Source organism: Pelodiscus sinensis, chromosome 5 (genome assembly GCF_049634645.1).
Source record: "Pelodiscus sinensis isolate JC-2024 chromosome 5, ASM4963464v1, whole genome shotgun sequence".
Taxonomy (NCBI): Eukaryota; Metazoa; Chordata; order Testudines; family Trionychidae; genus Pelodiscus; species Pelodiscus sinensis.
The window spans coordinates 110,503,295-110,515,263 of record NC_134715.1 but is presented as its reverse complement, the minus strand read 5'-3'; the positions used below and the strand labels follow the sequence as shown (position 1 = coordinate 110,515,263).

General features: G+C 41.6%; 1 protein-coding gene across 6 annotated transcripts in view; it reads right to left on the bottom strand.

Moving 5' to 3' along the window:
- Positions 1-2,921: 2,921 nt before the first annotated feature.
- The window catches only part of ZBTB49 (zinc finger and BTB domain containing 49), a 34,405-nt gene continuing 25,357 nt past the window's right edge, over positions 2,922-11,969 (bottom strand). For 3 of the 6 annotated variants that reach the window (XM_006128190.4, XM_025187299.2, XM_075930738.1), the window contains exons 5-9: positions 11,780-11,853; positions 10,693-10,775; positions 10,441-10,602; positions 6,606-7,262; positions 2,929-3,220 (exon numbers count right to left, since the gene is read on the bottom strand). In XM_006128190.4, coding sequence (XP_006128252.2) covers positions 3,099-3,220; positions 6,606-7,262; positions 10,441-10,602; positions 10,693-10,775; positions 11,780-11,853 — 1,098 coding nt within the window. In that variant the 3' untranslated portion in view covers positions 2,929-3,098. Of the gene's footprint in view, positions 3,221-6,062; positions 7,263-10,440; positions 10,603-10,692; positions 10,776-11,779; positions 11,854-11,969 lie in introns of those variants that run through there. The other 3 variants (XM_075930741.1, XM_075930739.1, XM_075930740.1) reach the window with 2 other exon arrangements.

Genomic DNA, 11,969 nt, shown 5'->3' with positions numbered 1-11,969 from the left:
GAAGAGCATGTCACTCAGGCCACATGAGCTGCACGCTGTGTAGCATTAGGCAGTAAGCAGCATGTGCAACCACGTGCAGACTGGTGACCGAGCGGGATGTGGCCACGGCAGGCAGCTGCAGGGCACACCTGGGACTGTGCTGCTCACACACATCCGGCAGGACCGGGGGGGAAGAGTGGATGCTGGCTGGAACCAGCCAGGGCCCCAGGGACTCAGGCCAGAGCCTGTACCTCCGCAAGAGCAGGCTCGGGGGCTCCTGCCCGTGAGGGGCAGTGCTACGGGACCAACCCGGCTGCACCCCAGCTGCTCTGCCCCTGGCTTCTCCGATTCAGCTGCTGGTCAGTTTCAGCAGCGGCTGAATCGGGGAAGCCAGGCGCAGAGCAGCTCCAATTGTCCAGCTGCCCAGAGCACTTCTGGGTTCCTGATGGTGCCGGACCATCAGGATTGCCGGAGCATTGAATGCCGGACCAATGGAGTTTTACTGTAATTTCTTTGCAGATGCAAGTGGGTTGGACTTGAAACGGAGTCAGCAATCAAGTGTAGTGTGTTGGGTCGACACCCTGTACCTCTAAGGCATGAGAATTTTTGCCATCACCTACTTAAAAAGTGAAGCAAAACAAAAATTCCCGAACATTACAGAAACAGAAATCTATCAATCACCAAAATCACTTCACCATTTCCAAGCTTTAAGACAACTTTGGAGGAAACCTGAACTAACTCGTGCATTTTCAGATAAGAATGAGCTTTGGTTTGGGGATTTTTGGTTTCATTTGGATTATAAATGCAAAGTGAATATTAGCCTGTAGAGGTTGCTGGTTTATAGCGAATGATACTCGAGGAAGTGAAATTCAAGAGTCACACAAATGGGCTGTGTCTAGACTGGCCAGTTTTTCTGGAAAATCAGCCGCTTTTCCGGAAGAACTTGCCAGCTGTCTACACTGGCCGCTTGAATTTCTGCAAAAGCACTGACTTTGCAAAAGGGCCAGTGTAGACAGCTGAGATTTGTTTTCTGCAAAAAAGCCCCGGTCGCGAAAATGGAGATTGGGGCTTTTTTGCGGAAAAGCTCATCTAGATTGACCACGGACGCTTTTCCGCAAAAAGTGCTTTTGTGGAAAAGCATCCTGCCAATCTAGACGCGCTTTTCCGAAAATGCTTTTAACGGAAAACTTTTCCATTAAAAGCATTTGCGGAAAATCATGCCAGTGTAGATGTAGCCATGGAGATTACTGACCTGTAACGGGATGTTTTTCAAGATCTGTCATCTCTATATGTATTCCACAGAATGGAATGGAATGGGATGGAGATTTGTAGCAAGTCATATCTGATGGACTGCACGGCTACGTCTACATTGGCCCCTTTTCCGGAAGGGGCATGGTAATTTTTGAAATCGCAATAGGGAAATGCGCGGGGGATTTAAATATCCCCCGCGGCATTTAAATAAAAATGTCCGCCGCTTTTTTCCGGCTTTTAGAAAAGCCGGAAAAGAGCGTCTACACTGGCCCCGATCCTCCGGAAAAAAAGCCCTTTTCCGGAGGATGTTATTCCTACCCTGTAGTCTAGACACACCCAAAGAGTTAGCTGTTTGCTCAAGATGGTACAAGTGTAGGAATGCTCTGTTGACTGTCAACAAGTTCTGGGACAGGACCCAAGGCCATGCACCTGGTATGGGAGTGCAGGGGGCTTGGGAAGATCAAATAGCTATCTTTGCTGTATGTTTCCCACCTGATAATGCTAATTATTTGGCCTGGGAAAATATGCAAAGTATCAACAAGCTAATTATTGGATGTGAGAAAATATGTACCAATGATCTTGTTAGGTTCTCAAAACAATAGGGCACATTACTATAGATCCAACAGTATATAAGTGCCGGGGATATTCCTAACATTGGAACCTTGGCGTAGACCAAAGCCGCAGAAGGTGCTACATACCGGCCACTAGGGTCTGTTCGCTGTCCTTCTTCAGGGGGTTCCCGACAGCAGAAGGGACATATGCATTGCATTTTATTCTGAGGCTTACTTAGGCTTAATAAGCATTGTACTTTCTTAGTAAGCATTGCATTTTACTTGAAGAAAGGCTTAGGCTTAATAAGCATTGTATCCTATTCTAAGATTTTTTTCTAAGATTTCTTTAGGCTTAATAAGTATTGTATTTTATTCTAAGATTTGTTTAACAAGCATTGTACTTTATTCTAATATTAAGCATTGTATTTTACCTTAATATTTGCTTAGTAAAATCTTTAAACCTTCACCCAATTTGTGTGCTTATTGCCTCTGAATCCCTTAAGGGAAGAACCATTGCCTCTTGGCAATACACTTGAGCACATGCTGGCTCCCTTTGATCCTCTTTACACTTGTGGGATACATTTTCACATTTAAGATCTTTCCCTTCTATCTCAAAAATATAGAAATACTTACAAATATTAACTGCAATCATGCTGACCTATCTCTCTGCTTCCAGACATCTTTTTAATGTAGAGTAGAAGGTCAGATCTACATCAAAAGAGCCTGAAATAATTTATTTCACTATACTGACCCCTGCAGAGCTTAACAAAAAGCAAGCAGATGTTTAGCTCATGAATGTACCTCCACAGTACTGCCTTGTGCGAATGCATTAACAGGGCCTTTGTAACCTTCAAGGAAAAATTCCCTCAGCCCACGAGAACAAAACTGTTGGCAGATTACAAAACCCTATGACTATCAAGAAGAACACCCCTTCCTCCTGTATTTAAGAGCATTATGATGTCTTTTTAAAAAATTAAATACCAAGAAGACATGCCATTTAAAGATAGTGTCTGCAGGCAATACGTAAAATAATTTTTTCTCCATTCATTAAGATAAGAGATTTCATAAAGAAGATGTCAATTGACTGTCGAGACACACCAAATTCAACATTAGGTGTCAGTAAGGATTAATAATTAAGGCTATGGGTCAGAAAACACGAGTCAACATGTATTAATACAAAAAAAATCTATTTGCAGTAGAGTGAAAATGGATGACTCTAAAATCATTAGTGAATTATACTGAAAGATGGCTAAGCTTAATGCTCTTGTATTCTGTTGGCAATTTATTTTCCAAATAACTCCATTCTCACATTTCAAATCATCCTGTAAAACTCACTTGGTTTGGCTGACTTTCCACCACTAACTTTCTCTTCTCACATAATCTACGTGTATTCATGTACTTCACCTTTTGCACTCTAATCATAAGTCCCCAAACGAATCCTGAAGAAAAAAAAATGCAAATTATCATTATTCTTCCCACCCTTTCATTACCTTTGTCAGTTTTCACTCTGTTTTGACTGGGGCTGGCCAGATAACCAGAAACCCAGTTAGCAAGAAATCAAGGCTTTGACATTTGTTTACATTCTGCCCCAGAAGGACACCTACACTTTTTTGAACTCTCTTTCACACACCAGGTTTCACAGAGCATCTCTTATTCATACCCACCCACAGTGGTTAAGACACTTGTCTAGAATGTGGAAGAGCTAGGTTCAAGTCATTACCCAACCTGATTTGAAGTAGGGATGTTAAATATCAGTTAACTAAATAGCTGATTAACCTCATGAATTTTTATCGGTTACTCAACTATTCTATAATCCCTCGGGGGGAGTGCTGGCAACCAGTGCAGTCCAGCCCCACCCCTGAGGAACCCCCTGCCACTCCACACTGCTGCCTCTGTGGGGTACCAGGCGGGAGCTGGTCCACAAGGGGAGACAGTTTAAAAACCAGCTCCCCTCGCAAATTGTCTGCATGTCGCCTTGTACTGCTGCCTCTAATACAGAGGCAGCAGCGCAGGGTGGCAGCAGTCCCTGTCCAGGGGGGTCTGAGCTCCCGGACCCAATGCAAGCCAGAACTGAGCCAGGCTGCCTGCCCACCTACCAGGCTCCTAAATACACTTTAAATGCAGAGCTGCAGCTGGGGTAGGTCCCAGACCTGGCATAAGCTGGGACTGAGCCGGGCTGCTGGCTAGCCTGCTAAAAAATTTACTGGCAAGGGGAAGGGGGCATGTAGTCTGTAGCATTAACCTATAAGCTTTTGCTTATTGGTTAATCGACTACACTATTGCATCCCTAACTTGAGGTAGAAACCACATAAATAGGCAGGTTAGTGCCCTCACCATTAGCCTCTTCCTAGACCATCTAGGAGTGGTCTCTTCCTTTGACCACAAATTCTGTTCTGGATCTGAGAAATCTTCCTAATGAAGTATGTGTCAAAACCAAACCATATCCATGAAAAGTTCTGGGTTTTGACAAATTACTGTTTTCTGATGAAAAATGCCCACCAGCTTTACTTTCAAGAAATTTGATTGTAAACTTGTGAATACAGAGAGCTGTTCTTTCAAGTGCCATGCAAACCTATTACAGTAAACTTACGATAATCTGGCACCTTTAGGACCCAGGGGGTGCCGGATTATCAGATATGCCAGAGTACCAGAAGGGGGCTATGAGGGGTGTGGGGTGGGGGTGAAGGGTCAGCAGGGAACTGCGCAGTGTGGGAGAGGGTAGCGCTGTGGGACCAACCCAGCAGCACCGCAGCTGCTCTGCCCCCGGCTTCCCCAAGTCAGCTGCTGCTGAAACTGACCAGTGGCTGACTTGGGGAAGCCGGGGGCAGAGCAGCTGGGGTGCTGCCGGGTTGGTCCCTCAGCGCCGCTCAGGCGAGGGTCAGCGCTGCGGGACAAACCTGGCAGCACTCCAGCTGCTCAGCTCCCGGCTTCCCTAAGTCAGCCGCTGCTAAAACTGACCAGCAGCTGACTTGGGGAAGCCAGGGGCAGAGCACCTCCAATTGTCGGGCTGGCCAGAGCACTTCTGGGTTCCAGTTGGTGCCGGACTATCAGGAGTGCCGGACCACTGGATGCATGCACAAAGGGGTGTTATTGTAGAACCTTGGCCTTGGTTTTTACTTTTTCTGGTATACAATAAATGCACTGTATAAAATGGTATCTGCCTAGACCAGATATGGGTTCTTAGCTGCATAGAAAGCTATACTTTTTCATACAGGAACAGTAATGTCACCATTTACTGGATGTCCTTTACTGCCAACACTGACAGCAATTCCTCAGACTATAACTAGGTCTTTTGGTCTTAACTCTTATACAATTACAGTTATTGTTTAAGGAGGGTTTTTTGTTGTTGTTAGACAGGTAGTGCTGTGTTAAAATGATACAGTCTTAAATGGAAATACCTAAATATTTTCCACACAAAGTGAGGTACCAAAGCCTAATAAGCCTCACATTGGCTAGGAGACAAATCAGTGCTGGGAGCTATCTTCCCATGCACAAATCCAAAAGCTCCTTATAAAGAAATCAACAATATGCCCTTTAGTTTATAAAATTGTCCAAACTCAGGAAAAAAATCAAAAGAAACAAGATTAGTGGAAGTCATCTGTATCTCAAAAACTTTAATATCTGTTAAGATGTTTTGGCACAAAGCCTGAGAACACACTTAAATGATTTGTGAACTTGCTTGGCCTGTAACACTTGTCTGACTGCAGCAACCTAGTCTCTGAGGTAGGACCAAAGAGATACTGAAGCTTTGTCTACACTTAAAAGTTTAAAGTGCAGCCGCGGCAGCTCTTTAAGCAGAAAGTGTGGCCACAGCACGAGCGGTGGTAGAGAGCTCTCCCAGCCATCTACATAAACCACGTTCATGAGGGGAGTAGCTAACAGCGCTGGGAGCATAGGTCCCAGTGCTGTAGCCTGGTTCATACTATTGCTTTACAGTGTTGTAACATTTACTGTGCTCGGGGGCTGTTTTTTTACATCCTTAAGCCAAAAAAAGTGACAGCACTGTGAAGTGCCAGTTGAGACTTAACCTAAAAATGAAAACCACCTGCCAAACACTAAGATCTCTTGCACAACCTCCATTAATCACAATAATTCACCAACATTTTCCATTAATTTATCAACAAACATGACAATATGTAGTGTAATTCTGCTTGTCTCAATACCACCTTTAGCAACAGAGCCATCTGGAAAAAAAGAATTATACCGCTAAAATAGCTACCATCAATTTCCATTTCATTTTTCTGAATAAGCAAAGATGCATCACACTCAACAATTAAGATGCTATGTAAAATAATTTCTCTTTATTCAATTTAAATTAGCATTTTCTCAGTGTGAGCTACATTCTACAGATAAATCTCTGTGCAAAATAGTTTATAAAATACTATAAAAGGCTTTTATTGTAAAAATAAAGTTTCTAGTTATACAATTACTTTGCACTATTGACAAATATTATACAGTATTTTACAATTAATATGTCACATTATTTAAACATGTGAAGTCATGTAAACCAATCATCTTAATGATAAACATTATATTACTGGTATGTCAGCCTCTTATGTCTGGAACACCGTTCTTTTCCCACACATTGCCCTAACAAACCCCAGTAGAGTTTTTGCTTATATATTCTCTGTTCACCTTTATGCATTTTAGTAATGAAATTGGGCCTTGGAACAAGACAAGTTCCATTGTAGGATAGAACATAGCTAGTTAAATGGGAGGTAGTGAGCATTAGAACAAGAATATGTGGTCTTAGTCTGGTAAATTAAAACAATTCTCCTAAAAGATTGTGAATCGTTAACATGAACCCTCATTGATCCAACTCACTTTCGTTTTGCAAGGTCTTCATAGCTAAGCCCCACAGGGTCATACTGGAAAAAAATGGTCCTTCATTAGTCCTATATGCAGCAGAAGATGAACGATTGCCCAAAGGGTCACCACAATGACCGTCCAGGGTTGTCATTGATGAACGAATCATAGAAATATTATCAGAGTGTAGGGGTTCTTCTGTAGGTGACGCATCTACCTCTGTGTAAGTGAAAGGTGACTGAGGAGTTTGCTGTGTCTGAGGTTTTGGAAGTTCAACAGGATCCAGATTCAATTTTTGTTGGATTGTAGACTCATGGTGGTGAATCATTGACCGCAACTTGCAATAAGATCCTTCAGAGCTATCAAATTCATTAACTGAATTTCCAACTGGACGAACAGGAAATTTAACTGATACTGGTAACAAAGTAACAGACATTTCTTGGGCAAATGAGTCAGAATGCTGAGATTTCTCAAGATCAGAAGTTTCAATTGCCTGAGTCAATTCCTCGAGGGTATTTGGTCCCTCATCACTGGCCTTGCAGTGCATTTTCTTATGCCGCCGCAGAACAGCAGAACGCGTGAAGCATTTATTACAGGTCTCACAAGTATAGGGCTTTTCTCCTGTATGAGTCCGCACATGTCTGCGTAGGTCACCAGACCCTGCAAAACATTTTCCTAAGAGATAAAAGTAATACTTTTAGATTTTGTTTCTCTCAACATGAATGCTATGAACATGTTTGATAAGAGGGAATATCAAGTGTTATTAGTACAGATCATCTCTTAATGTGTCATGCTTTCTATCGAGAACAGTCTCACACTTGCTCCTTCTATTTTTAAAACTCAATTATTTGTACTTTTCTTCTTCTTGACCTGACTTGCTCTCCTGTATTTCCATATCCTTCCGTTTATAGCAGAGGTCTCCAACCTTTTTAAGCACAAGATCATTTTTTCAATTTAAGTGCAATCCAAGATCTACCTCAGATATAAATACCCTTGCCCTGCCTCCTTCCTGCCCCTCCAAGGCCCTACCCCTGCTCACTCCATCCTCCCTCTCTTGCCCATTCTCACTCACTTTCACCAGGCTGGGGCAGAGGCTTGGGAAGCAGGTTGTGGTCTTGGATTAAGGGATCTGGAGTGAGAGAGGACCTCTGAGCTGCTCTTGGGGCAGGCAGTTGGGATGTAGGAGGAGGATCTAGGTGCAGGCTCTGGGCGGGCATTTGGATGCTGGGGTGCTCGTGGTGGGGGAGGGACTTGGACGTAGGAGGGGGTTCATGACTGGGGTAGGAGTTAGGGATGTGGGCACCAGCTGGGCAGGTGGCTCCTGAGTGGTGGTGCAGTGGGGCTAAGGCAGGCTCGCCCCTGTCCTGGTCCTGCATCACTCTCAAAAGCAGCCAACAAACACCCTCCATACCAAGCCTTGTTGTGCCCCCTCTCTGTTTTGTGGAGATAGGATACAGGATGGGAGGGGCACCTTGACATCAGCGCCCCTATTCTCCCTCCCCTGCCCTGCACAGAAAGCAGGAAGCTCCGCAGGAGGAGGAGTAGCTCCAAGACAAAGGGCAGGAGGTGTGCAGCAGTGGGTGGAGGGGCAGCTGAAGTGCTGGCACTTGATAGCCTTTTGGCCAAACCTCTCAGGATCACCTGTCAGAGGCTCCCAATCTACTGGTTGGTGACCACTGGTTTATAGTCTGTGGTATCAAAAATACCCACTACAGGTTGAACCTCTGTGGTCCAGCAACATCCGTGGTCCACAGGACTACGGATGTTGCTGGATCAGAGAGCCCCAGTGGCAGAGGTTGCCAGTGGCTGGCACGGCAGCAGAGCCCATGGGTCAGGAGAGCCCCCAGGGCTAGCATGACAGTGAAGCCTGTGGGGCTGCTAGAGCCCAGCGTGGCAGCAAAGCCAGCTGGGTTGCAGGAGCCCAGAATCTGGAGAGAGGAACCCAGTGGAGAAGCTGGCACCCGCCCTCCAACCTCCCATGGTCTGGCAAATTCCCTTGTCCGGGATCAATCAGGTCCCGTGGGAGGTCCAACCTATAGCACTGGAAGGCAGTGACAAGCATTAGTAACAACTGCTAGTCTCAGTTTGTGTCTGTCTTTGCTGAATTTAATCACTTTGATCCCTACAGTAACAGCCTGAGGAACATGGCATGTTAATACGTTTTTCATTGGAGAAATGAAATATACCTTATAATAATTGCCTCACTACTGAGGTTTGATTTTCGATACTTCAGTGATGGTTACTATTATAAAAACCTAACAGGATAGATAATGTAAATAAGCACATTTTGGCTACAGAATATTTTCAGTGTTGCAATTTTTATTATTGCTTGGAGCATTCAAGAACAATGAAAAACTTCTTAAGATGCAGTATGTGTATATTTTTTAGAATAAACAGAAGCCAGAAGTAAAATAACTCTTATAAAACTACAGACAGCAATATAGTAAGTGACTGAAATTGGGTAAAGATATTGACAATATCATAGTACACTACAAGAAAAAGATGTTTCTAATTTATAAAATTGCTGTTGAAATTGTACACCGTGATTCTGCGATTTTACATTCTTCAAAATAGTATAATTTGATTTTACGTGGTTTTGTCCATATTAATGATTGTTTCAATGCTGTATTTTATATGGACAGGTACCATGAAAGTAAACTGTGAAAGCTTAGGAAATTGCAACTGATGTACAATATATTGATCTACACATTACTATATTTTTATTTTTTGGCATTACAGTTTGCATACAACTGTTTATATTAACCCTTAATTTTAAAAAAATGCAGACTTTTTTGCATAGCCACATTATCACTGGGCCAATAGGTGTTGAATTTTTACCTATGGTAGACTATTTCTTAAGAGATGGATCCTCTTGTGGGCCATTTTTGTTCTCAGCCTAGATTCTACACCTTCTCTGTGGAAACCAGATGAATTGGCTATAAGAAAAGCTAATCAGAACAATATTAAAGGGACAAGATTAAAACAAGCCTATTTTAATGTGATGGAAGAAATTACTTGTTTACATTTTCTCTAATTTGTATTTGCAGTTTATTTCTGCTGACTGGGTGAAAGGCTTTACATTACTTAAAACTCACCTGTTTGCTATCCCTCTCCGATATTGATGTCCTCTGAACATATGAACATGACTGAACTTATACCAAAAGCAACAAGCATTGCAGGAAGATAATTAAGTACCACCTCAGGATGCTGAGAGGTGCTTGGGATGTGAGAGTTTAAATGATCATTAAAACCTCTGGACACTCACAAGAAAAGATGAATTGCTATCAAATACAGCAACTTTACAGACTGCCTGGAAGTTGGATCCATGTGATACAATTTGAAAAATAGTATTCTAGACTCTGTGGGGTTAACCCAGTTATGCTTTCACAGGAGACTTCCCTTTAAAAGTTAAATGGTAGATTAAAGGTAGCTATCAGCTTTCACTAGAATTCAGTGAGATTTAATTTGAATATTGCACCCAAATGTTTAGGACAAAAACACTAAAGTTGTCCTTTCAACATACTTCTTTAGGAGGGAAGCTAAACACGTCTTGGTGAAATAATTTGTGCTCAGTCTAGCACTGTTTAAGGCTTACTGCAAAGGTGATACAGGACACCTTGTTGAAAAAGTAACATTTGTGCCATAAATAATAGTGAAGTCCTATGCATGAGTGTAAACTGGTAATAAACCAAGTTGAAAACTATTTGAACCATCAACTACACCAAATAAAGATATCCAGAAAAGGGTATTTCAATCCAATGTTACTTTGTCTATTTCCAAGTCACTCAGGGAATAAGGTGAATTTCCACTAGCTTTTAAAAATAAACATGTATGTATTCTAAACCTTACTTACCACATGCTGAACAGCTGTATGGTCTTTCTCCTGTGTGCCTAATTCTGTGCTTTACTAATTTCCGTTGCATATTAAATGACTTTCCACACTCATCGCAGGTGAATACTTTATCTGCTGTATGGGTCTTTTTGTGTTCCTTTAAGTTACTAAAGTTACTAAACCCTGGAAGAATGTAACAGACACTAAGATTAAGAAGACTACTCACATTTCAATCATAAAACCTACAGACAGAAAAAAATAATTCTTGCATACCTCGGCCACAGATATCACATAAGTGAGGTTTTTCTCCAGAATGAATAATAATGTGACGCTGTACATCACCAGAAGCAGCAAACCTGAAATAGAATTTGGAAATTTAGTTAAAGTATTTCTACATACTACTCATCATAAGTGGGTATCCTACTACTCATCATAAGTGGATATCATTTGGAGAGCATAAGTCATAATGCTTCAACAGTCTTGAAAATTCTTTCATGGTTAGAGGGCAGTATACTAAAATGTTAAAAGCCCCTACCATTAGATGCCATTAAATTGACATTGTCAGGTTAGGTATATTTTTTAAACAAGCGTAACACCTTAAATTTCAAACATCTATTGTTAACAATCAAATCATCAATCAAACTTTTTATATTAATACTATTTATTTACTTTTTGTATTTTGCCCAGCTTAAAGTAAAATAGACAAGTCAGTTACAGGTTTGTGTATTTTCTGTCGTGCAGAATGCAGCAATATTTGAGCTGTAAAGACTTCAAGGAAATTTAAAAAACTCAAATTAAATAATGAAGACCTATCTCCTGATCACATTTTTGTAAACAAAACCCTAATAATTTTGGGTCTAAATCATTATGGCAACGAACAGCTTTAAAGGAAAAACACAGAAATGTACATACTTTATCATTATGGGTCAGAATTTCCAAAAGTTTTGTAAGTTGAATAGTTTAATTAGACACGAAATATTTTTAGTTAATTAAAAAGTTGCCAGTGAACAGAAATCTAAATAAGCCCATAAAGCACAGGTTTGATGAGTTTCAGCATTACTGTACTCTTCTTCCTCCCCAGAGAACTAAAAAAATACTTTTGCACAACCCATCATTTGGTACTTTCTTTTAACAAGCAAGTACTAAAGTTAATCTCTTGTCATTTACCAGAATTCCAATGAAGGCAGAACTGCACAAAGATGGGCAAATAGACCATAAAAGCCTATGGTGGTATAATCAGCACAAACTATTCATGCTACCTAAACCTTGGTCTCTGGGTTATTATTAGGGTTAAACAATTAAAATACAGTCTTAAAGCACTGACACAGTAACTGTACAGGAGAATAACAACTGTACTAACCTTTTCCCACAGATTTCACAAATATATGGTTTTTCACCAGAGTGCCGACGTAAATGAGTCTGTAGGTTACCTGCCTGAAAAGATGGGAATAAAAGGTTTAAAGAGGGCAGAACTAGCCAGTCAGTGTCTGTAGGAGTGTACGTTAAGGTGGTAAAGAACAGAAACCTGAAGCTGGCTTTCAGTTCATAAT